Here is a 25,357-nt window from a genome sequence, read left to right on the forward strand (position 1 = left end):
GAGATGAAACAAAGTTCTAAATTTCTCTGCATGCCAATGGACCAGTTTAAGCACTCAAATCCCTCTTCTGAACCAATGCCATTGCCTTTGGGTCTGTCACCCAAAGATGGAGGAGCTCCTGCCTGGCTCCTCACTCACCCTGGAGCCCTCCTTCCCTCTCTGCCTCTGTCACTGGCCTTCAAGGACATGGAGCCCGAAGACCTGGCTCAGTGGAGTCCCTTGGAGGTCAGGTTGGGCTTACCTGGATTTGTATAGTGTCCTTCTTGGGCCGATACCCATAATACTCTTCCTGGCGCTTCATGAACTTCCGGAAGTGCTCCTGGATGAGAAACGTGGCGTAGAACTTCCCTACAGTCACCTCATCATCTGCAGAAGAGTCAAAAGCGATGTCCTGAAGGTGGGTAGGAATCTGAACTAGGTTCAGAGTGGGAGCCAGGTGTAGCCAGGACCGGGCGCTTCAGGACACTCCTCTCCTTGCTGACTGGGCCAGTGGGCGGTTCCACCCTAAGGTTGGTACCCGCCCTGATTACCACCATGGGGTCTCTCCAAGGTATTTACGAAGGTTCTGGGCCATTCTCAGATTCCCACAGGGCTTCCTGGAGAAGTCCCCTTGTTCCCTGCCTCTGGATGCTGGTCTCCCAAAGCAGCACCCACCTCCTATTGGAGGAATGACCTGGTCCAGGAGCTTCATGCTGGTTCTCTTCCAGATCTTCTTGATGATGGCCCTCAGCTCCTCATTGGCCTGCTCAAAGTTACCTGGGAGCAAGGGACAGGCAGGGGCAGCCCTAAAGTCACACGGCCCAAGTCAACTGCACTTGACAAAGACACCTAGAATTCTCCAAACACCTCATTCAACAAATGTTGGCCAAGATTTTTTTTGTCTATTTGGTTTTGGCAGCTGCTGTGCTGAGCACTGGCCAGAAGGGGAGGGCATCACCATCCCCCTGGGGCAGCCCAACCCTTGAGTCATGTTTCCACACCCCACAAGCCTTGGCTTCCAGTGTTCAGAGTGGCTCCCTTTGAAGTCTGTCTGTCATCTCCTGGTCTTCTCCCTTTCCCCTCAAAATCCTTTAAATCCCCATGGCCCTCTGGTCTATTCCAAGGACTCTCAGGCAACCTTCCTGTTGCCCTAACGTGGTTTCTCTCACTCTTGGTCTTCCTCTCCTTGCCCTCCCAAGAAAACCTTCCCTGTGGTGGTCTCAGATCCCTGCAGTGGTCCTGATTGCCTTCGGGGACGGCTCTGATACAGCCGAGCGCTAAGTGAGGGCTCAGGAACCAAAGAGCCCCCAGCTTAAGTCCTTTCCCTGCTCCCATGATGTCTGCTTCCTGGCGGCAGGGCACTCAGCTGTGGAGCTGAGTGTGGGCTGCAAGCCCAGGGCTACCTGAGGCACCCCTCTGCTCCCCCCAGAGCCACACCACAGGCAGCCCCCACCTCTGCACGAACACTGCCATTTTTTGGGCCCCATTCAGACATAGCTGTGTGGGAAGAGATCCTTAGGGACCTTTCCCCTGCAGAGAATTTTTGAGCTCTCTCGAAGCCCTAAGAGGCATAGCCTGGGGTCCTCCTTCTGCTTTTCCTCATGGCTCTTGGTTCCAACCCTTAGCTCTGAGAATCTGGCAGAATCTGTACCAGAAAACTCATCCTCTGAGAGAAGGGAGGGGGCTGCATGCCAGAAAGTTCTCACCTTCCGTCTTGATCTTGAGTGCTGTGCGGACCAGGGCGAAGAGAGTGGCGTTGAAGGTGACCGTGCCGTCGCTGTTCAAGGGCATGTTCATGCCCACCAGCCGCTGTGAGGGGAGGGGCAGTGGCTGGCTGCTGAGCTGGGACCAGGCCAAGCTTGGCAGGTCATTCTGGCCTGGTCTGTGGACCGGGAGGGGATGGGACATGAAGGCTGGGGGTGCAGGTGATTCGGGATGCCCTTCACGAGGGGATGGAAAGGTAAGTTGGGAGACACTGTTGACTGTTGGGAGACACTGATGAGTTGGGAGACACTTTAGGCCCTCAGGAAGGGACTTGGGGACCCAGGAGATGACTGTTCTAAAATGACTCATCCAATCAGGCCCTCATCAGCTTCCCTGTCCCTTGATACTGGAGCCTCTTCCTCTCCCAGGGGGCACCCCTCCCTGGTCGCGCTGGTTACCTTACATGCTACCCGGTGTGGGCAGAACTTCCCAAAGCCCAGAGGGGGTTGGATCCGTCTCAGCAGGGTCACCACATCTAGGTGTTTGATTCTGCCCCTGCAGGAGGACACAGAGACTTGTACACCAGGCGTCTCCACCCTGGACCTCCTCCCTGCTCAGAGAACGGCCAAGGGGAAGAGAGCCAGGTGGCAGGGGAGTGCTTCCTGTTTTCAGAGTGTGTATAGGAAGTTGAAGCTGAGCTCCTGCTTTAAAGAAGAAACAATGTTTGGGTTCACTGTTACCCACCACCAGGAATGGGCTGTCCTTTTTTTGGGCAGACATCCTTTTGAGACCAGAATTCCCTCAGAGGTGGGATCTCCAGACCCAGAATCTGGACCTCATTTTCCCCACGGCAGAGCCTTCCTTGGGTTCTGTTTGAGCTGACTGGGGGGCTCTTGGGTTATATTAATAGAAGTAGAGGGTATGGATCACTGGAGGTGAAAGCTCACTTCCAGAGACTGGTAGAGAGCTAGAGACCTGTGTCATAGGTTGTTGTAAGGATTAAATGAGATAATGTACGCAATGGTTAGCACAATGCATGACACTTGGGAAATACTCATCAAATATGAGCTTATTACTTTTTAAAGAAAGAATATAAAGCACAAGTGCTTCCCAGGATTTAACATAGGTATGAATGCCCTGAGGATCAGGTTAATAAGCAATGCAGTTTGTGATTCAGTCAGTCCAGGGTACGGCTCGGGGCTTTGCATTTTAATCAAGCTAGGATGCTGTTAGTCAGTGGACTAAAACTTTGGCTAGCCAGAGCCCAGAGCTGCTCAGGTACTGAGTTCCCTGCTCTCAGACGTGTCCAAGCAGAAGCTGAATGACCATTTCCCAATAAAGTCAAGGGGTTTTCTGTCCTGAGAGGCTGTGGGATCCCTTCTAACTCTAAGAAACTCCAATTTTCTGATCTGGGACCTCAGATAATGAAGGAAGAAGAAGTCCATTCATTCTTATTAAACTGGAGAGTGATTCCCTATAGGACGCGAGGACAGGGGCTAGGATGGGGGGGGGGTGGACAGTGAAGGGAGGAGTCTGCACAGAATCTACAGACTGGACTCACTTAGCCTCCGGGTCATACTCTGCCCAAATGGCTTTGAACTCATCCAGGTGATGGGGGCCCAGGATGGACCAGTCCCGGGTGAGGTAGTCAAAGTTGTCCATGATGACAGCTACAAACAGGTTGATGATCTGCAAGAGGAGAACCAAGGGCTGCCACCACAGGAAAGCAGGTGACAATGGGGAGGGGCTGGGGGCTGGGAGATGTCCACTGGGTAAGGGGGCCAGAGCTCCTTCCTACTTGGGCCCTCACTGCAGTCCTTCCGAATGACCTGCGTCCCAAACACTAGTGACCTATGTCACACCTCTGCGCTCCTCCATAGACAGTGTCCTCTGCCCGGGTTCTTGGTGCTGATCCTTTAAAACCCAGCTCAAGCTCCTCCATCTCAGCCTCTTGCCCCCGCCCCAGAGAGATGAGCCCCCTCCTCTGTGCCCTCACTGGACCGTGCGTCATTACTGCTCTTGCGTTTTCTGTGTCTAGTGGGCGTCCCTTTGAACTGCAAGGCTTGCTCACACATGGATTCCCCAAGTGCCCAATGAGCTCCTCCAGGGCCAGACTGGGTCTTATCATGTTTCTACCCTCTGCACTGAGCCCAGGGGCACACAGATGCTCACACAACTGTTTTGACCGAATATAGGGAAGAAAATAGAGTGAAGAGACGACAGTCCCATGGATACTGCTGGCTCTTTGCGTTCCACATGAACAGACAGCAGCCCTCGCGTCTTAGAACAATCTGTGCTCTGTTTCTAACCCCATTCGGGACCTCCTCTGGGACCTTATTTCCAGAGCCCCAGCCTCCTCACAGCGGGGCAACTTTCTCTTCGGAGGAACAGGGAGGGGCAAATGGCTTTACTGGGAGCCCCTATTTATTTAGGACAGAGCCCCCACTAAATTCTTTCGATTATTCATTCGTAACCAAAAAAGGTAAAAAACAAAAACAAAAACAAAAAACCTTTTAGCAACCCCTCAGAAAACGAAGCCACCCGCAGGATGGCCAGAACCAGAATAATCTAACCAGAGCCTCCTGCCTCCTGTGCCCCTGAGGTCAATCCCCAAGAGACAGAAGCTGACGGGGAAGGGCGGGGGGGGGGGGGGGGGGGCAGATTCCCTTGTGAAATCACCCTCCTCGCCATCTCACCAGGAAGGCGCAGAGCATGTAGAAGCTGACGAAGTAATAGTAGGCGAAGTTGGTGCCACACGTGTACTCCTCACCCGGGGCATAATCCGATTCGGGGTCACACAACTTGCCGTAGCTGCAGGCCAGGAGGATCTCCTGCCACGCCTCACCTGTCGCACACCTGGAAGAGATGTGCTTCTGTTGGCCTTTTCACTCTTTTTTTTTTTTTTTATTCGTTGAATGTTTATTTTTGGGAGAGAGAGAGAGACAGAGCAAGAGTGGGGGAGGGGCAGAGAGAGACACACACACAGAATCCGGAGAGGGCTCCGGGCTCTGAGCTGTCAGCACACAGCACGACATGGGGCTCGAACTCACGAACCACGAGATCATGACCTGAGCCGAAGTCGGACGCTTAACCTACCCAGGCACCCCGAAGGCATGTCCACTCTTGGGCAGCCCCTCAGGAGGCCAGCAGCCTGGCAGGAGCAGAGTATGGACAGACGAGCAGACTAGGGCTGCTCCCCCAACCCAAAGGAAGCAGTTCAGATCCCTGGGTTCACCAAGTAGCTCAGTGTGAGGCAGGCCTCAGTTTCCCCTCTGTGCCGCGGCCCCACTGCTCTGTCCCTTAAGGAGCACTATAGGTAGGAGCTGAACTAAAGAAAAGGGGCAAAATCAATGCATGATTCAACTCCCTGGTGGGGGGTCACACAGGAGAGCCCTGTGCTGGCCAAGGCGACATACTCTTTTGAAGGGACATGTGACTTCTGTCTCCTGTTTCAGTGGGATGAGATCAGGGGAATATACCGTACTCCACTTAGACCAGCTACGTCATTTTTGGGGGCCAGTGCAAAACAAAGATGTGGGGCCATTCGTTCAAAAATGATTTTAAAAATGGCATCGGTGGGGCGCCTGGGTGGCGCAGTCGGTTAAGCGTCCGACTTCAGCCAGGTCACGATCTCGCGGTCCGTGAGTTCGAGCCCCGCGTCAGGCTCTGGGCTGATGGCTCGGAGCCTGGAGCCTGTTTCCGATTCTGTGTCTCCCTCTCTCTCTGCCCCTCCCCCGTTCATGCTCTGTCTCTCTCTGTCCCAAAAATAAATAAAAAATGTTGAAAAAAAAATTAAAAAAAAAAAAAAAAGGCATCGGTTGCATAATGGTGAGCGCGGCTAGCTTCTAAAAGTGATCAAACATTTCAAAACAGGGACAGGAGAGACTTAGCTCTTCTTTTTTCTTCTTCTTCTTCTTTTTTAAAAAAATTTTTAAAAAGTTTATTTATTTTGAGAGAGAGAGAGATAGAGTGAGCACGAGTAGGGGAGGGGCACAGAGAGAATCCCAAGCTGTCGGCACAGAGTCCCATGGGGCTTGATCTCCTGAACTGAGATCATGACCTGAGCAGAAATCAAGAGTCGGGAGCTTAACCAACTGAGCCACCCAGGCACCCTGAGCCTTAGCTCTTCTGAGTGAGGGCACTGTGTTGTGTGGCTGCTCAAGCCACAGGGTCAGGAAGCCGGCCCTGCCTGCAACGTAGAGTAGAGCAAAGCAAAGGCCAAGGTCAGAGGGTGGGGACAAGGTGGGGACAGAAGGAGACTGGTACCTGAAGAGCAGCAACACAGCTTGTGGGAAGGTCTGGAAGTTGTTGTTCCGGTTTATTTGGGTACCGTCCACCATGGCGATCTTACCAAACATCTGCAAATCACAAAGGGCTCCAACCATGGGACCTAGGTCACAGTTTCCCCTCAGCGCAGGCCCCACTGTCCTCTCCCACCTGACCTACTCCCCTCCTCCACCCCTACCTCCTGCAAATCCCCTTTATTTTAGGCCACAGCACACCCGAGGCCAAATCAGTTAGATTATTTTCAAGGTTGGGTGAAGTTCGTCCAATCAAGCCCAAGGAAAGCCCAAGAGTGGACTGGTTTTTCCAACAGCAAGCCAACCTGGGCACTCAGTGTGGGGAATGGGGGGGAGAGGGGACACTGGAGGGTAGACTGGGACCACTTGAAGCGCCTATCAGGGCCTGGGAGAGACACAGCCTGGCCCCTGCTGTTGACCTGCATGCCGAGGCCCCTCCCGGACTGCTCCCACCTGACCAGCACTGCAGCATCGGGGAGAAGGTGCAGTCTCCTTTCTCAGACTCACAGCTACGCCCCTGGTGGCCAGGATGGAAGATGCAGGGAGGGTGGAGGGTCCAACCTCCACACTAATTAGGCCTCTCTGGGGTCCACCGACGCCCCCTCCCACTTGGCCAAGATCCCCCCTTTGGCCTGGGCCCACCTGCCTCTCACCTGCATGCCGATGACGGCGTAGATGAAGAAGAGCATGACGATGAGCAGGGCCACGTATGGCAGGGCCTGGGGGTGAGGAGGGAGGGTCAGTGCACAGGGCTCCACGCCCTACCCTCCCCGAGCTCACTGCAGACCCCGTGGTCGCCCCAGGGCTCTCCCCCGGGCTGGACGGATGTCCCTCGCAGCCTCTCCAGGTACGTGCAGTTACCACGGCCCCCACGCAGACCTGGCTCGGACCCTGGCCAGGTAGGCTGGGCACACGCACCTGGAAGGACTTGATGAACGTCCACAGCAGAGTGCGCACTCCCTCTGCCCGGCTCAGCAGCTTGATCAGCCTCATGACCCGGAACAGGCGAAAGAAGGCGCTGGAGATGCGGGCACTCTCGTCTGGGTCCTGCGGGCCGGCAGCCCCAGAGGTCAGTCTGGAGGTGGCACCTCACAGGGGTAGTAAGGGGCAGGCGGGGGAGGGAGGGGCAACGTGTGTGTGCTGGGGAGGCTTCCATGGATTGGGGGGGCAGCTCCACCCCCACCTCACGGCCCCTGCTGCGAACTGCCGCTGGACCACCCGTAGCCTTAAGGCTTTGGGCTTGTTTAGCCGAGAGGAGGGAGTGGGCCAAGCAGCGTGGTAAGCCCCTTCTCAGGAGAGGGCAACAGGGAGGTGAGGCTGTGGCCGGGCCTGTCCTCCTGGGGCCTCCTGCCTTATCTCACCTTCTCCTCAAGCTGCCACGGAGCAGAGGACCCTTTCAGCGCAGTTTCCCTAAAGCTTGGCTGCTCTGTCACCATCAATCAACATCGCCACCCCACTCAGCACATGGCCGTCCTAAGCCAGGCAAGCCTAGCCTTAGACACCCGGATAACTCTGGAAGGGGAGAGCCCTGCCAGGCTTCCTGTGTCCCCAGAGACCTCGTGCCAGCGAACGGTCACTAAGGTCCTGTGCCAGCTAGCAGTCACAGTCCTCTCCGGATGTTCCCATCTGGACAGAGGGAGCCAGAGAGACCCTTCGCCCCGTTTCCCGGGGCTCCGAGAAAGCCACTACATCCATGCACAGTCTACCGCAGAGCCCCCGCTCCCCCCCGCCCCCAACCCGATCCCTCCAGGACGCCTGCTCTAGGGAAGGAAGCCCTCAGTGCTGGATCCACCCCATGCAATCCACGGCCAGGCCCGAGCATGCAAGCTGCAGGGCAGAGAGCCGGCGGGCGTGCAGGGCAGGCTCATGCAGCCTGGAATTACAACGTTCCCGCAGCCTCCACCCAGGCAATACAGTCCCCCGCTGGAGGCCAGGAAAGTCTGTGGAGAGAAGAGACCGGGGGAGGGGAAGGGGAGGAGAGAGAGAGGAGGAGGGACACGGTGGGAAGGGGGGGGAGGTGAGGAGAGGTTGTCAGAAAGGACACACAGAAGAGTTAAAGAGAGAAAAGACAGAGCGGCAGGGGATGAAGACCCCGAGTGGCTGCCAATCAGGGGTGGGGGTGGGCGGGTGTGAGGACGAAGCTGTGGGAACAGTGAGGCAACAGGCTGGGGACAAGGGAGCAAGAAGAGGAGGGAAGACCAGACACGGACAGGTCCCTTCCCATCTCCAGGATGTGCCTACAGCTGACAAGGGGCTCAGGTGCTTCCTGTGTGTCTGGGTCACATGATACTGGGGCCATCCCTGCGGGGACACACTGGAAACACCAGCTCATCACTCTGAGGGGGCTCACACCCCTATTTCTCCCCGGGTCCAGCAAGGCTCCCTTGTGCCACTGAGGCCCTTATGGAAGTCCCATCCTCCAGGGGCTAAGGCCCTCTGGGGGAGTCTGAGACCCCCACCGCAGCTGCTTCTCTGCCCCGGACCCGGGAGCGGGGCCGAGGCCTCCATCATAGGGGCCAGGAGCTGCATGTGTGAGAGCCGCATTTTCTCCTGTTTACTCTAAACTTCTCTCTTAGGCCACCTTTCAGGAGAAACCTTTGTCCCAGAGTTGTGGGACAGGGGAAGTCCTTGTTTCATCTTGCAATTATTTGTGGGTGGACTGGTTCCCAGTATACTGGTTTCCCCAGCAAGCAACATTCTCTTGGGCAGCTTTTCCCTGGACCACTGGTTCTCAATCCTGGCTGCACATCAGAATAAGCTGGAGAACTTAATATATTCCTTTGCTGGGTTCCCACCCAAGCCAATTAAGTCTGCTTCTAGGGGATGGGCCTGGCTCCAGGGGTTTAAACTGCATCCCAGGTGATTCTAATATGCAGCCAAGGATGAGAACCAGTGTTCTAGACCCATACCACCAATATGGTAGCTACTAAGCACATGTGGCTATCTGAATTACAGTGAAAATTAAATAAAATTAGAAATTCATCTCCTCGGTTGTACTAGCCACATTTCAAGTGACCACCAGACGCACAGACACGAATGGCTAGTGGCTACCGGACTGGACAGAACAGGAGATTTCTATCGTTACAGAAAGTTCTAACAGGCAGGGTTGCCCTAGTCTGCTCCCCGGTTTGTAGGTCAAGAATGTAAACCAACATTCAAATTTGAAGTCTTAACATGACTTCAGGGAAACATTATTAGTACATCTGCTCCTAAAAATCCAATAATGACCGATGCCCTCTGGGCCCTCCACCACCAAAGAAACTGTTTTGATTTATCCAGGCTTCCTCTACACAGATCTCAGGCTGTTTATTTTGGCTGTTTGGGGTTCTCTCTTCTAATTTTGCTGGCGAGAATCAAACCATGAGGCCTTTGGGATGCTATTTCCCAGTGGAAACCCAAAGTGGATGGAAATCTACAACACCCACCTACCCACCTATGCATGCACACTCACGCGCGCACGCACAAACACATGCGCGCGCGCGCACACACACACACACACACACACACACACACACACACACACACACTGATTTTGCCCAGGACCTATCCAGCCCTTAGTCTGCCCCACCCCCTCAGGATCTGAGTAGAGCTCTGTCATTGTCTTTCTGCACACGGGGGGTGAACAGGATTCCCAGGCCAAGCCCTCCCCCAGACAGCAAGGCAGCCAAGTCCCCAGAAAGTGCTGTTCCTGCCAGGGCTTCAGCCTAAAGGAATCTCAGGCTGAGGGCTCCTTCCTCACAGGCTCCAGACTCTTCCTCAGCTGCTCCCCCACTCCCCGCCCCCTCTCGGGTGTCTTTAGTGCCAGCCCTCTCCCCCACCTCTCCATAGGATTCACCCCTGGGCTGGCAGACCGTAAAGTGCTTATCATCAGGCAGCGGAAAGTTAAGAAGCCCTACGCATGGGTAAGGCTCCTGGCTTTGGGGCTAGTCCCCAGCTGGGCACCTCCACGGCCAAACCAGCCACCTCTGAGCAGAATCGCACTATGGCCACGGTTAGGGTGGCTCAGAAGGCCGAGTGTTCTCCACATCCTTCCTAGGATACTCCTCCGCAGGCACTCTGCCCAGAGGGAAGCCGTCTTTTGAGTTCTGTCTCTGATTCCTGGATCTCCTCTTCCCTGTCCCCTGCTCCCCTCTTTCACCCTGCAGTGACCCTCAGCCACTCAGCCTGGACGTTTGTCCTGCCATTTCTATAGCGCCCTTGCTTGCGCTGAGACGCTCTACCCAATGTGCCACCCCTCAAGACCACATCAGGGGTCTGGTCCCTTTCCTCGAGCATTACCCCAGGGTGAAACTGAGCTCACTAGGCCCACCTGAGACCCCGTCGTTCTTCCTGAAGATGGACTCATCACATTGGCTATTCCTCAAGGGTCAGTTCCTGCACTCACACCCGCTGTCCTGTCCTCACTTCCAGCGGAGGATTCTGCCTGCTGCTTCGGACACGCCTGTGACTGCCCAGGATGAACACCCTCTTCCCTCCGCCCCACCCCCCTGCTCCCTTGCACCCTTCGTGATTCTTGCCACCTCTGTTTACACTCTTCCTCTTCCAGTCTTCTGACTCGTGTCCTTTGCCGTCGCCTCCGAAACTCTAATCCCTTCCTCAACAATCTCTTCTCTCACATGTTGTGAATTTCTCCTCTGTACTCGCTCCGTCTGTGGTCTCCCTTTCCCTGTATTAATCAACATCCACTTTCCAGTAACTACCTCACCTAACCTCCTGGCAGAAACTGTTTCCTGTACTCACAGCTGCTTGATGTTTTTTGGGTTTTTTTTTCTTCTTATCACTTTCTGGTCACTGCTGCATCCTTTTAACTGGTTTCAGCCCCACAGTGTGCCAGTCTGTCACCCTGCTCATGGATGGCTTCCAATCACAAACCCTGTGGCCTTGCTGGCTTCAATTCTGCAGGATCTCAACTCCTTCGCAGCTGGCTCATCCCACCCGAGGCTTGAACCATCACCTCCATGCATCTGGGACCAGCCCATGTTGATCAAGCTGCCACCATGTGCCAGACGCAGAGTGACACTCGGCTCCTCTCCTGCATTTCCAATGACTTGCTACCCGTTTCCACTTGTGTACCCAGCATCCAAACCCACAGCACCAGAACAGAATCAAGGTGAGTGCATCATCCCAAGTCCTTCTCTTCAGGAGGTGCTGAGCCACCTTGGGTTCCTTCCTTCCCATGGCCACAGGGCCACATTCACCAAATCCTGCTGCCTCTGAGCTTTTCTGTTCCTCTCCTGCCATCCGAGCCCTGACTCTCATTGCTTTATGCCCGTTTGCTTTGCACACCCTCTTTCTACTATGGACGAACTACAGCTTTCTGAAATCCAGCTTCTCCCCTGGGACACCGGGTCTTAAGCCCTTTCATTTATTCAAAGACTTTGCTCCAGTAGTTACCTCCTTACTACCAGATATTTGCAAAGCCTGAGGATATGCTCCCATTTTTCTTGTTTTTGTTTCTGTTTTCTTCCAGTTTATTTATTTTGAGAGAGAGCAGGAGAGAGGCAGAGAGAGAGAGGGTGAGAGAGAATCCCAAGCAGGCTCCAGGTCGTCAGCACAGAGCCCAATGCAGGGCTCAATCCCATGAACTATGAGATCATGACCTGAGCCAAAATCAAGAGTCAGAGGCCCGACCGACTGAGCCACCCAGATGCCCCTTCTCCCATTTTCAAGGAAACTCTCCTTGGCTCCACATTTTTCTCTAACTCCTATGTCTCTCTGTAGCAAAACACCTCAAAGGAATTGTTCCATTCTTTGCTCTCCCTTCCCAGCCCACTGCAACCAGGCATTCTTCCCCATAATTCTAGTGAAACTTCTCCTGCCAAGGTCCCCATTGCCAAAATTCAAGTCAATGCTCAGCTCTTATCTTCCTTGACTTTTCTGTTCTCCTTGATCTCAGGACATCACTCTCTTTTGGTTCCCCTGCCTCAGAGGCCAATTCTTTCTTAGTCTGTTTGCTGGTTCCTCCTCGTCTCTCCAATCACTAAACATGGGAGCATTCCAGGGCTCAGCCTCCGGATCCCTTCTCTCTAAATACCTTCTCTCTTCTCTGCAGATCTCGTCCATCCCCACAACTTTAAAAAGCATCTTCAAATTTATACCTCCAACCCGCCCTAGCCTCTGAGCTCCAGACTCATAAATCCCAGCCTACTGGGTATCTCCTTCCGGATGCCTCGTAAGCATCCTAAATTATCGTGTCTAAAACAGAAATTTTGGCTTCTGCCCCACACCTGCCTTGCAGCAGTTTCCACATCTCAGTAAATGGAAGCTCAACTGCTTGGACAAGAATCCTGGTAGTCACCCTCGATTTGTTTCTCTCTCTCTCTCTCTCTCTCTCTCTCTCTCTCTCTCTCTCTCTCACTCTAAATCAAGGCCAGCTGCAAATTCTGTCAGCTCAAGCTCCCAAATAAATAGGATGTGTCCAGTTCTCACCACGTCCACAGCTAGCCCCCTAGCCACCATCACCTCTCACCTGGTTATCACAACACCCTCCTGGCGGCTCTCCCTGGGCCAGCCCTGTGTCCCCCACAGCTTTCTGTCAACACAGCAGCCAGAGGGATCCTTTAGAACTAAAGTCAGACCAGGCTTAAGCCCTCCAAAGGGCTCTCATCTCTCTCAGAATAAAACCCAGGATCATAACCATGGCCTTCAAGGGCCTAAGGGATCTGGCACCTTCCCTCTGTCTCTGACCTCATCTCTACCTTCTCCACTCCAGCTACAAGGGCCTCCTCCTATTCCTCAACCTCAGGGCCTTTGCACTCACTAGTTTTTCTCCCTACAACACTCTGTGCCAATACCTGCACAGCTTACCCCCTTGCTTTGTTCAGGTTGTCACTCAGATACCATCTTGGCACCAACCCTTCATTCCCTTCCAGTAAGTTTTCACCCTGGTTTATTTTTCTTTATAACACACGCTGAGCATATCTGCCATGTTAGAGAATTTTTATCGTCTGTTGGCCTCCGTGTTTTGTTTATTGCTCTATCTCTAGCATGGGTGGGAGGTACTTGATAAGTATTTGCAGACTAAATAAATAACTTCCTCCATAACAGCTTTAGTCCTTCTACTGCTTTGTTCCAAACCCTCTGGTAACTTCCCATTGTCTGCTACATAGAGTTCAAGGCCCCCTCGCCACTGCTTACCTCTCCAGCCATCCCTACCCGTCCCCCCCCACCCCCCCCGCCTCGTCCCTCTTCTGCACAGTCATGTGCTTCTGCTAAACCGGACCTCTGGGTGTGCCCCGAATCTTCTATCATTCATTTCCTACTCTGTGCCCCCCCTACAGCAGCTCTGCCTGTGGTGTTTGCTCTTGTCTCCACCTCCGGTCACCAGCTCGCTTTCCTTCAGGACCCACCTTCAGCTTGTACCACCTCTCGAAGCCTTCCCTGACCGCTCCACCCAGAGGAGACCTTTTCCCTTTCATAACAGCTCTTGCCTTGGACAGCCTGGTGCGTTCACGATGGCTGCCTAGAATCTGAGTTATCCGTCTGCTCTGTAGGCTGTGACGCCTGTCATTTCCAACTCTGTAGACCCCCGGGGCGCCATGCTGCACACACAGCAGGCACCCCACAAATGTCTATGGACTGCACAAGTGCTTGCACCCCACCCCGGGGATGGCTCTGTTTGCCTGATACTCACGTCGATTTCACTGAGAATGACATCGATGATGCTGCCGATGACAATCAAGAAGTCAAACACATTCCAGGGGTCTCCAAAATAGCCCTGGGAAGGACAGCAATGGGAGAACCAGGGGGTGAGCTCTAGGGGGAAGGAGTTTTGGTGGCCAGCAGAAGGTGATGGTCCCCGTCCAAGGTAATGCAGAATGGCCAAGCCAGGCCAAGGTGGGGTGGGCGTGGCCCCACTTTCCACTAGTGCTCCTGCGTGCCCACCCACTCCAGTACCCCTCTCCCTTGGGCTCTGTAGTTCCCTTCCTCCAGAGCATAAGGTGGTCAGAGAGGAGGGACAGAATAGTTGAGAACTCAGGATCTGGGACCCTGATCCGGATGGGGAACTCCTTCATCCTCCCCAGCTTTGAAGCCCCGTCTGGAGCTCGCTAGTGCAGACCTTTCAGAGTGTGGCTGGGCTTGGCTGGGCTTGGCCAGGTGGGAGTGGGACTGGGGAACCAAAGACACAGTGAGATACTCCCCCTTCAGAAGCCTAAGGGCAGGCAGGGAACATAAGGCAGGTTCAACAAAGGGCTTGGGGAAGAGGCAGCCAACATCTATTCGGTCATCAGCCAGTTCTGGCAGCCTGAATATCTTGCATGCCTTATGCCTTGTGTCTAAAGGTGGAAGTAAGCAAAGGGGTGAGCAGGGCGGCACCAGAAGTGCTGGATGAAGGGGCTTTCAGTAGAATGAGACTGGGGTGGGGGCGCACGAGAAGTGACCTGTCCTGTCAGGTGCCATCTGCTCATCTTGTCCTGTGCCCCAGCACTCACCCTGGCCTTGAACGCCATGAGCTTGAGGACCATCTCCAGGGTGAAGATGATGGTGAAGGCCACGTTGAGGATGTCTGAGATGTGGTTCATCTCCTCTGACTGGTTGTAGTGCTGTGGAGAGGCACAGGAGAGGGGGCTGGAAGGGCCCAGTGGCCCTACCCCGCAGGTTGCATCCCAGAGCCCCATTCTCTTCCCAGGCAGCTCCCTCAGGCTTCCTGCCCACTTTTTTGAAATCTCCAAAACCCAGGTGCCTGTTTTGGCAATCCCCACCAAGTCTAATGGATCCCCCTCTCCCCAAAGAGACAGCAAGAGGAGGAGGAGAGGTCCTGCTGAGCAGGCTGGTCTACGCGTGGGACTGCAAGGTCAGAGCTTATTTCCAGATCTGTTATGGGATGACCAGGAGGGGAGGCCCCTCAGCAGGACTCAGTGACAGGTTCCATCTAGTCATCTGGGCACAGAACTGGGAGAGAAGAATGCTGATTCCAGAGCTGGCATTATCACCAGCTACAGGTGTACAGGTGGGCCACCGAGCTCACCAGGCTGACACTCGTGCACACTCTCCCCCGGGATGGTGAAGCAGTCAGAGCAAGAACCTTAGCCCCCTTGACCCAGCACTGTGATGCTCCTTAATTCTGTTTCCTTATACAACCTGCCAGGAACCTCGTGGTCTTTTTGGAAAGTTGATGAACTCCCGCTTCTTCCATAACCCCCCCCCCCCCCAGGTAGTTCAGAAGGATCTGGGGGCTGCCCCCACCCCACCCTGTCTTAGCCAGACTGCCTAATTCTGCTGCCCAGCTCAGCCCAAACTTAAGCCATTGTTCACGATCCTCTGTATGACCTGGCCCTGCTGGCCCAGTGATTCACTTTCCATGTCCTCATCACCTGGCAATGCGGAGTCCTGTTGTTGGATGTGTCTGCCTAGGGCCAGGAAGCCTAGCTGTGCAATTCTATTTATACGGGGCTTAAGGGATCTGATGCTTAATTAAGGTTTGCTAACGATGCTGCTGATTGTGATATTGTCTATAAAGTACGCTCAACTCCTAAGAGACACCTGTTCTGTGAATATCAAAGCCATTTTTCTTGAGACTGCAGCCAAGATTCCAGCCAACTCAATCACGCAGATTTGCAACAGCCAAAGATAAACTGAGAAGGCACTTCCTACTTCCCACACTGCCGTGTGCTTCTGCACAGCTATCTCCTGTTTGCAGATTTGTGCAGCTATTTGTATGTCTGAATGCCTTCTTAATAAACTACTGGGTGCCTGGCAACCAGGCCTGGGCCCAGGGAACTTCTCTGTGCCCCGCAGTACCTCACCACACGGTGCCTGGCACATAGGAGGTGCCAGGAAAAGTATACTGGGGGAAGGAGACGGGAACCTTGCCCCGCCCACCTGCCCCGCCCCTGGCCCCAGTCCATCCGGCCCTTATCTCCTGGGGGCGCCCTTACCTGCATGCCCAGGCAGATGGTGTTGAGCATGATGAGGGCAAACATCAGGTACTCAAAGTAGGAGGAGGTGACGACATACCACACCCGGTACTGGTATGGGTTTTTGGGGATGTAGCACCTCAGCGGGCGGGCCTTCAGGGCATATTGCACACACTGGCGCTGAGACACAACACCACAGGGCAGGTCAGCGCTGACGGCCCCTCCCTTGCTCTCACACTCACATGCATGGGCTGGAGGGAACCCTGCATTCTGGTCAGCCAGGAGCAGCTGTGGCCAGGAACTCGTGGCTGACGGGCTCTGCAGGACTGTTTAGGGGACGAGTCCCAGTGGGCCTGTGGGTTTCCCTTGAGTTATCCCGGCCCATTTCTAACATGGCTGTAGCCCCACCCAGGGGCTCTGAAGGACTAGCCTTCTCTGGGCATCACGAGGGTTCCACGAGAAGACTCCCACAGCACCAACTTGTATTGCTTCATGTTGGGGATGGGTTGGGGATGGGATAGAGTGTATGCAGGCTGGGTCTGGGCACGAAATGGAGGTTCTGGGGTCAACCCCAGGCCCAGGACTCTTCACCGGTCAGAGCCTAGGGCTCAGGCTGGCAGGAGGCCTGCTGAGTCCGCTCTCCACCTCAGCCCAGGCACCTGGTTCTTGTCCAGTTCACAGTTCTTGTACTCAGTCTCCCCCTGCTCCTGGAAGGTGACAATAACGAAGCCCACAAAGATGTTCATCATGAAGAAGGCAATGAGGATGATGTAGATGATGAAGAAGATGGCCATCTCCACCCGGTTGTTGTAGACGGGGCCTGTGTCTTCCTTGTATGAGTCTATGGCCTGGTAAAGCAGCCTTGGGGTGGGCAGAGAAGAGACTGGTTGGACAGGGGTGATGAGGCAGAGAGCCAGGCCAGGAAGGACAGGCTTTCTCTCACTGGCCACAGGGACCCGAGGGAGCTTTCTGAACGATCAAGCACCAGGAGGGAAGTTAGGACCATGCCAGAAAAGATTGGGACAGGCCCTGGAAAGGGCCTGCCTTTCCGTGGGATGCCCCATCTACCCTAATCAATCAGTAGGGCTCCCCACATGGGCACAGAGGCCTACACCTGTTGGGGGACTGGGACATTCTGTCAGAGTGCCCAGGTCAGGATGTCTTTAGGGTGGCCGGTCAACACACTGGTCCCACACACCCTCCCAGCTGGTGGGTTTGTTGAGCGCTTACCGCGGGCCTGGCACGGAGTGGTGAGGGCTGCAGAAGGGCAAGATGGCTCCCTGGCACTGCCCCCACTATGCCCCCATTGGACCCAGGCCCCAGCCCTCACTCACTGAGGCCATCCCTCAAAGGTGGAGACCGTGAAGAGTGACATCATGGCCGAGAGCACATTGTCGAAATGGAAGTCGCTGTGTATCCACTGGCGGGGGCGCAGCTCCATCTGCGTGGGATCCCCATCCTTGTACACATAGTAATAGCCCCTGGGGTGGGGAGGCTCAGTCACTCCACTGTGCATGGCTGGGCTGCCCCCTCCCCACCCACATCCTCTGATCCCCCGTAGACTGGGGACCAGAGGGGACACTGCTGGGCACTCCCTCACCACAGTTTCCCAAGGAAGGACCCTTTAGAACACGCTTCCTGGGCCTAGGGGCTCAGGCTCCCCAGGTCCTCCTCACACAAGGTCCCCCACGCAGTGGCTGTCCCACCTCGTGCCCTCAGCCAGCAGAGTTCAGCCCACCTGCACTCCTTCTCTGTCATCTTGGATAAGTCATTGCAGCTGAAGAACTTCCCCTGTGTCAAGAAGAGGGAGGGAGGGAGGGAGGGAGGGACACACATTGTCATGGAAACAAGATTGAAAACTGGGCTACGGAAGTGAATAGCATCAGGGCATGTGGAAAGAGGGCCCCAGCACTGTCTTCCTCCTTCACCATCATCCCTTCCCTCAGCTGCCCTGTGGGCTTCCCTACCAGGCCCGAGGCTGTCGCGGCTGAGAAGCCAGTTCCTGAACAGGCTGGGCCTGAGGGGAAGGAAATATGGATACAGCTCGGCCCTGCCCCTCCCTCAGGGAGCCCCCTGCCCCCCATTGCTACGGGAAGCCCTCTTGAGGTCTCCCCATGACAGACCAAGAAGGGCTGCCCCCCCCTTCCTTCTCCTGCCAGTGGGGTGGCCACAGGGCACACAGGGCACAGTAAGAGTTGCAGGGACAGAGCCCAACCGGGTCTTGAGGGCGCAAATCATCTCAAAGTGGAACGGGGGTCCTGCACCCCCACTTGGAGGCCTGAAGAGGCGGGCACTGTGCCCCCTGTGCTGATTACAGTCAGAGCAGTTTCCCTTTTTGTCTACATCACAGACTGGGCACCCACAGAAGAGTCTGTGTGAAGAAAAGGAGTGATCGCCAGGCCTGAATGGAGCTACATGAAGCCTGAAGTTCACGGCATCTGGTCGAGTCCCCTCAAAGGCCCAGAGAAAGAGCTGCCTCAGCCAAGGATATGGGACTGGCTGATGGCACAGAGGCCCTGCCCGCTGCAGGGTTGTGCTGTTCCAGCCACATCCCCCTTTACGGTTGCCAGAGCAGAGGGGTGAAGGGGAGGCAGGTGACATTGGGGGAGAAGCAGGGAGAGGACACAGCTGTCACTGGGCAGGTTTCTGGGCACTTGAAACAAAACACCCAATTTAATATGGGAAGCAAACTCTTGATGTAATGTGGAATGTATGCGAAGTTTCCACAGGGTAAAACGTGGGGTAAAATGCCACTTGTAACTGATGTCTGGGCATTATCTGAGTGGGCAGGAGCTGGGGGTCTTTTGATGAGAGACTACAGCACAGGGGTTGGGGCAGGGGTCGGGGGGTTGAGGGACAGCTGCTCTTGCCTGGAAGGCACACAGGAGCCGGAGGAGGGGGCTGCTCATTCGTTCCTCCAGGGAGCATGTCTTGTGGGCTGCCTATATGCCAGGCCCAGGCTGGGTGCCAGGGTCAGGGAGGAGTGAGACATACACCCAGCGCCCCTGGTAGAGGAGGGGGCAGGGCTCGAGGGGAGGGGCAGCCCTCTGCCGGAACTAGGAGGGGAAGGTCACACGCCAATCATGGTAACTGAGGTTTGAAGGCTAAGCCATCTCAGTCCGGATGCGGTTTCCAAGGGGATGCCTCCACCCCTCCAGGACAGTAACCAACAGGACCCATCTCCCTTAAGGTCATCAGGGAACCCCACCTTGACTGCTCTCCCCCCAAACCTGCTCCCTGCCCACAGGGAGGGACTTGTGGGGTTTGCTTCATGACCCCGTCTCGGCCTTAACCGAGACGCCGGCTCGGAGAAAAATGCTCCACAAATGCTGTCGAATGAATGAATGACGGTATGATGATGTCAGTGCCCAAGTCTGACTGAAGTTATGTCATCGTGGTTTTCATGCTTCGGGGGACAGGAGCGGTTTGGGTCATGAAAGGAAATGTCAGGGTGTTGGAGCACTCGGACACCAATTTCTGTGTCCTGCAGATGGTATGAAGGGCAGAGGCATCCAGAAACCAGCTCGGGGGAAGGGGAGCCTTGCGGGGCTGATTCCTAGAGAGGAACTGCATAGCTGTGTCCTCCCAGGAAAGTGAGGACAGAACGAGGCGGCTCCCAGGGTAGAACGATGGCCTCCCTCCCTCAGAAGCTCCTGGTAGATATGAATGATGCCAGCCACACCGGCCAGAAGCACGGGGTGCTGAAGTCCAGCTGACGGACGAAGGTGGAGTGGATGGGGGCTAGAGGTAGGGGGCATGTTTTAGACAGGCCTGGCAGGATGGGAGGGGTGGGGGAGGTTGATAACGGGGAGGGGGGCTGACAGGGTCCGGCAGGTAGGGGAGGGGGCTTGGTCCTCAAGGAGAAGCCACGGAGAGCCAGGAAGACAGCAGGTGCAACGGTCATGGTGGCCAGCAGAGCCACTGGGGCCACGAAGGGGCATCGCCTAGGAAACCTCATCCAGACTCCAGGTAGCTTAGCCTCACAACTCTGTGCACTCGAGGACATCTGCTTTCACAGTCTGGGGCTCCCTTTGTTTAGAGGGTGGGGAACAGACTGGCTCTTGCCTTGGCCTCAGAGCTGGCACCCGAGCTGCGGAAGGCGGGGGGCAAAGCTGCCCGGGCAGGTGGGGCTCACCTTGAAAAGCTGGACGCCGATGCAGGCAAACATGAACTGCAGGAGGGTGGTGACGAGGACGATGTTCCCGATTGTGCGGATGGCCACAAACACACACTGCACCACGTGCTGGGGAGGGACACCAGGTCGGCAACATCCCGCCCTTGCTATCCCCTGCTGCCTCCCAGCTAGGTGGGGGCAGAGGGAGCTTCATGGGGAAGCATGGCTGCCCAGCCTCACCCCTACCCCCGTTTGGCAAAGGGGGTGCAACACGTGCCCCAGCAACGGCTGGGCGGAGGTTTCCAGGATCAGGTCCTTGCAGCCTCTCTTTTCCTGCTCCTGGGGTCCCACCCAGGCCCTCTCACCTTCAGCCCCTTGGCTCTGTTGATGGCCCGCAGGGGCCGGAGCACCCTCAGCACCCTCAGGATTTTCACCACGGAGATGGCGCTGGACCTGGGGGAGGCGGCGGGGGGTGGGGGGTGAGGGCAGCCTGCTCCAGCCCTCCACCTGCCCCCGGCCTCTGGTCCTCCACATCTGCCATCTTTCTGCCTGAACACAGTCCCCTCGTTCCCCACCCTTCCCTTAGGCTGCGCGAGGACCCCACCCCCGGATAAAGCCGCCTCCTGCCTGGTGGTGCAGCACAGTAAGGGATTCCTCCATGGGTGGCTACAGGCTCTGTTTCTCTCATCAGACTGGGGGCGACCCAGAGGCAGGGACTGCAGCCCCTCCTGCTAAGCACTGTCACTTCAGTCCAGTTGGTGACACCCTAGGGGACCCTGGACCCCCATCAATGGCCCTGAGAATCCCTCTCCTTGTGGCTTGGTGCCCACCAACGAACAGTGGGTGGGACTCTGCTCTGAGGAGGGGTCCTCGCCCGGGGCTGGCCCCTGCCACTGCTCACTCGAGTCCCATGGAGATGAGGGACACGGCCACCACCAGCAGGTCCAGGATGTTGAAGTAATTGCGGCAGAAGGAGCCCTTGTGCAGGAAGGCACCGTAGGTCGTCATCTGTGGGGAAAGCCAGCATCCTGGGTGGGTGGGGGCGGTGGGGAGCTTGGGGACGGGCGTGTCCCCACAAAGAAGGGCTTCCTGAGGGAAGATCTGCCTCAGTCTGCAGAGGCAGGTGGCTGCCAGGAGGTCTCTACCCTTCACTCCACTCCTTGCTGTGTCCTAAGTGCTTTTTCTCCCATTCTCTGCTCCCAGTTCTGGAAACATGAGGACTTCTCATGGGCACCTCCACCAGACTTTGCTCCCTGAGCTTGTCTCTTTGGTCAGATGCCACAGGGCGCCCCAGTCTCCTTCCCCACGGGGCCACAGAGTGGGGAAGCCCTGGCCCTTCTCTCCCCTGTGGAACATGATAAAATTCCTCTTCCTCCTCTCTGGGAAGCTTCTTCAGAAGTAACCTCTGCCCTGAGGATTGCTGAGTGAGGCTGAACAGCCCCTTTAGACTGGAAGACCTTCACCAGGCCCGGACCCCTCTCCCTTCCCCATTGTCCCACCTTCTCGCTGTTCCTTCAGCTTCTTCCGTGTACTCTGTGATGATCTCCCAGGCCCTTTGTGCAAACACGCTATGCCCTTGAAGTCTGATGAGCCTGAAGCCTTTTCTGGCATTCAAGGTGATTTCTTCTCAACTCGCCTTCCCAGGCTCTGTTTTCTGTGCTATATCCCAGCCCCAAAGGACCACTTTCTCCTCTCTGAGCACGTCTGAACCACCTTCTCATAATGCGTTTGCCATTTTCTGTCCTCCTGGACCGCCCCTGCTATCCCTCCCTAACGAAGTCCTGGCCACCTCTAACGCCACCACCCCCAGGAAGCCCTCTTGGACCTCAGGGAAGCCACCATCCCTCTGCTCAACTGCTTTAGTAGTCAAAGGCCTTGAAATAAAGAACTGTCCTGATTTCAGGTTGCAGCCTGCTCTGGGCTATTCCTTCTGCAAAGCTCCCCTCTCCCTTCTTCATTCATGAAGGTGAAGGCTGGGGCTACTGGGCCCCAGATGGGCCCTCCTTCTGCCTCTGAGACCCTCCACGGTGATGGTGTGAACCCAGTGTACCTGCCTCGAGAATGAGAGAGCAGTGATGTGCTGTGGGTAAGGAAGGGGGAGCTACGATGGGACAGAGCTGCCAGAAACCCATCTAGGGCAAAGGTCACTTCTCTGGGGATTCCCGGGAGATGGCTTTTAGTCATTGGTAACAAAGGTCTAGGAACAAATCACGGCTCCCTGGGTCTAAGGCTAATTGTGCCTTCACTATGGAGGAGGAATGCCCGAGGCTTTATAGACGCGGACGTGCTCACTGAGCTGTGCTGAGAGGTGCTCAGCTGCAGGTTGGTCGTACTTCATGTCCCCACCCATGCACCTGCTCACCTCCTTGCCCCAGCTTACGAGCAGAAACCCCATCTGCTCCTGGGTCCCGCGAGTCCCTCCCTGCTGTTCTCCACTTTCTTCTTGCTTTTCCCTCACCCCTGCCACCCAGCCTGTGAGCGAGTGCCGGGCGTGTAAGTTGGAGCCACATGAGGTCTGCTATCCTGGCCTGGAGACACCACTCACCCAGGCTGTCCCACAAGCCTTCACTCACCTTGAGGACAATCTCCACAGTGAAGACAGAGGTGAATGCAATGTCGAAATACCCAAGGATCTGGTGACAGGGCAGGGGAGAGAGAAGTCGGTGAGAGGAAGAACCGAACAATGACATCATCACTGTCACCACCATCACTATCATCATTAAAACTAGGCAACAAGAGCCTGTCACGTTACACGCTGAGACAGTTCAGGACCGGACCGGGCAGTCTTACCCCTCCAGGGATTTAAACTCTAAGAAACTCTGATGCCTATGGCCACACAGAGCCTACAGCTGAGCTCGGAGCCCCAGAGGGAGGTGTCCGGGTGGCTGAGGCCTGGGGTAGGGAGGGGTGCTGAGCTGGCAGAAGGCACAGGCCTGCCATCACCTGATTCCTCACGGACTCGGCCCGGATGGGGTCCTCCGCGGCCAGTGCGGCACTGCTGAGCAGGATGAAAAGAAGGATAAAGTTGGTGAACCAGGTAGCGTTGACAATGCGATGACACAAGACACGGATCCTGGGGGAAGATGGCCAGGGGGCCAGGGGAGCTGTGAGCCCCTGGGCACTCGGGCCTCACCAGCCTCGGTCCCACACACAGACGGTGGAACCCTCCCTCCCGGCTCGGTGGAGAAGGCTAGCCCGCACCTCAACTGTCCTCTGGCTGGACACGCAGGGGCCCTGCCCCTCATTCTCTCAGTGCGGCCCTAGCCCCCTCTCCCGCCACCCGTCCCCTCCCCCAGTACTCCTCCACCACCCTCTGGTTTCCCCCAAAAAGAACGGACCCGGCCGATCTCCATCCACGAAGCAGACAGATGAAACTCCCTGAAGACTACGGGCGATGTAGATTTTAAAGGTATAAAAGTGTGAAGCCAGGAAGAAATACAGCCTCACCGGGTTCTCATCCCCTCGTCCTGGCTAAAATTGCCCTCAGAAGGGAACTAAAATATACAGTCCCTCTCAGGAGTCAGTATTTGATAGGGTTTAAGGCACTGCTTCTCCCGGAGACACCAGCATTTTAAACAGGGCACCAGATCTTAAGTTAAAAGAGTCATTTTCTCCTGGTGTAACTGTAGGCCCAAAGAATCAGCGAAAGGGGACTTTTTAGAGCAGAAGCCATCCTTCTTCGAGAGCCCCATCAATCACCCTGTGCAGCAGCCAAGAGACTACCCACTTGTTGGTGGGGCTGAAAATGAAGAAGGAGCTGGCTTCTGGGATGGGCACTGCCTTCTCTTTGAGCTGCAGCTCAGCCAGCGGGCGTGGTCGGGGGCTCACTGGGATCTCAGGCTCATCTTCCTCATCATCTCCTGTCGGGGAGGGAGAGAGAGACATTGGGGGCGTCTTTACAAACCTTACTGCTCCGCCAGGTCTCTGTGCTCCGAATCCAACCACGAACCCCCAGCAACCAGCAAGTGACGGTGGTAGCAGGCCAAGGGCACGAGGATGTCAGCAGAGTCCAGTTTACCCAGCTCCCTTTCCCCTCAGGGAACAGATTTGAACCGTCAGGGGAAAATGGCAGCCCCAGAACCTTCCAGAAGTGGGGCCAGGAGCAAAGTCAAGGAGCCTTGCTGTCTCATCTGCTGTCTCAGGGCTGGACTCACCCCATCCCAAGTGCTCACAGCTGGGAGACTGGGGGGTTGCGGGGGGGTGGTCTCTACTTCTGATGAGACCTGAGCTGTGGTCCAGGCTCTGCCCCTGACTTGCTGTGCATGCTAGTTACGTTTCTGTCCTTCCTGGGCTTCAGGTCCCCAATTTGTGAAATCGATCAGGGGAAGGAGGCCTGTTGAAATAAACAGGCTCTGAGCTCCTCTCCTGGGTTAGAATTCTAAAAATGATCATTTCAGAGAGAAACTGCCAGCATGGGAAAAAAGTCAATATTCCTTGAGCTTCGGCCAGTCCTCAGCACCGAGGCAGATACCGGGGTGGGAGGGATCGAAGAGGAAGACATAGGCCCTCTAGGTTCACTTGCTAGGTCCCATGCCTTCATGAGACAGCCGACTACCTGAGGTCCTCAGCTGGGCTTAGCAGGGGGAGCCAAGGTTCCAGTGATCAGACTGGGGGCACTGTCCAAAGCTGGGCTGTCCCTCTGTTGGGCTCTGTGCTGATGGCTCAGAGCCTGGAGCCTGTTTCAGATTCTGTGTCTCCCTCGCTCTCTGCCCCTCCCCCACTTGTGATCTGTCTCTGTCTCTCAAAAATAAACACTTAAAAACATTAAAAAAATGGGGCAGGGGGACCTGGGTGGCCCAGTTGGTTAAGCATCCCACTTAAGCTCAGGTCATGATCTTACGGTTCGTGAGTTTGAGCCCTGCGTCGGGCTCTGTGCTGACAGCTCGGAGCCTGGAAGCTGCTTCCGATTCTGTGTCTCCCTCGCTCCCTGCCCCTCCCCTGCTCATGCTCTGTCTCTGTCTCTCTCTCAAAAATAAATTAACATTAAAAAAAAATTTTTTTGAAAATTGGGGTGTCCCTCGATATGCAGGTCTTTCCCAGGCCCTTGTTTCCCTCACCCCATCGCCACCTCATCCTTACCCCTGCTGGCCCCTGGCAGAGCCCCTTGGGGAAGCCAAGAAAGAACCACTAGATTCTTCTGTCTCCATTGTGGCAGCCTGCACAGGCTCGCAGCTCCACCAGAAACCCCCCTTCTTCCCTTCTTATAATGAGAAAGTGTTAATTCTTAGAACTAACATTTGCTTTCTTTTTTCCTTTGTCTATGCCCATTTTGTTAACTTCATTTTGTCCTAAGCCATTTCAAATCGTCTTTGGAAAGAAGCAGAATAAATGTATTCAACCTCTTTGGTAAGAGCTCTCTTCCAAATGCTCACGCCACCTCCCCTCTACCGTCTACCCTCCCC

General features: G+C 55.5%; 1 protein-coding gene across 2 annotated transcripts in view; it reads right to left on the minus strand.

The window, feature by feature from the left end:
- The window catches only part of CACNA1S (calcium voltage-gated channel subunit alpha1 S), a 65,402-nt gene that overhangs the window by 5,492 nt on the left and 34,553 nt on the right, over nt 1-25,357 (minus strand). Inside the window, exons 17-38 of one of the 2 annotated variants that reach the window (XM_058700243.1) lie at nt 23,683-23,815; nt 22,899-23,028; nt 22,529-22,588; nt 20,857-20,963; nt 20,321-20,408; nt 19,977-20,084; nt 17,580-17,632; nt 17,176-17,322; nt 16,501-16,702; nt 15,863-16,021; nt 14,417-14,527; nt 13,618-13,701; nt 7,868-7,924; nt 6,903-7,031; nt 6,638-6,703; nt 5,950-6,041; nt 4,380-4,539; nt 3,245-3,372; nt 2,142-2,238; nt 1,686-1,788; nt 655-756; nt 242-366 (exon numbers count right to left, since the gene is read on the minus strand). In XM_058700243.1, coding sequence (XP_058556226.1) covers nt 242-366; nt 655-756; nt 1,686-1,788; nt 2,142-2,238; nt 3,245-3,372; nt 4,380-4,539; nt 5,950-6,041; nt 6,638-6,703; nt 6,903-7,031; nt 7,868-7,924; nt 13,618-13,701; nt 14,417-14,527; nt 15,863-16,021; nt 16,501-16,702; nt 17,176-17,322; nt 17,580-17,632; nt 19,977-20,084; nt 20,321-20,408; nt 20,857-20,963; nt 22,529-22,588; nt 22,899-23,028; nt 23,683-23,815 — 2,441 coding nt within the window. The remainder of the gene's footprint in view (nt 1-241; nt 367-654; nt 757-1,685; nt 1,789-2,141; nt 2,239-3,244; nt 3,373-4,379; nt 4,540-5,949; nt 6,042-6,637; nt 6,704-6,902; nt 7,032-7,867; nt 7,925-13,617; nt 13,702-14,416; nt 14,528-15,862; nt 16,022-16,500; nt 16,703-17,175; nt 17,323-17,579; nt 17,633-19,976; nt 20,085-20,320; nt 20,409-20,856; nt 20,964-22,528; nt 22,589-22,898; nt 23,029-23,682; nt 23,816-25,357) is intronic. The other variant, XM_058700244.1, reaches the window with a different exon arrangement.

The sequence above is a fragment of the Neofelis nebulosa genome, chromosome 15 (genome assembly GCF_028018385.1).
Source record: "Neofelis nebulosa isolate mNeoNeb1 chromosome 15, mNeoNeb1.pri, whole genome shotgun sequence".
NCBI classification, from domain to species: domain Eukaryota; kingdom Metazoa; phylum Chordata; class Mammalia; order Carnivora; family Felidae; genus Neofelis; species Neofelis nebulosa.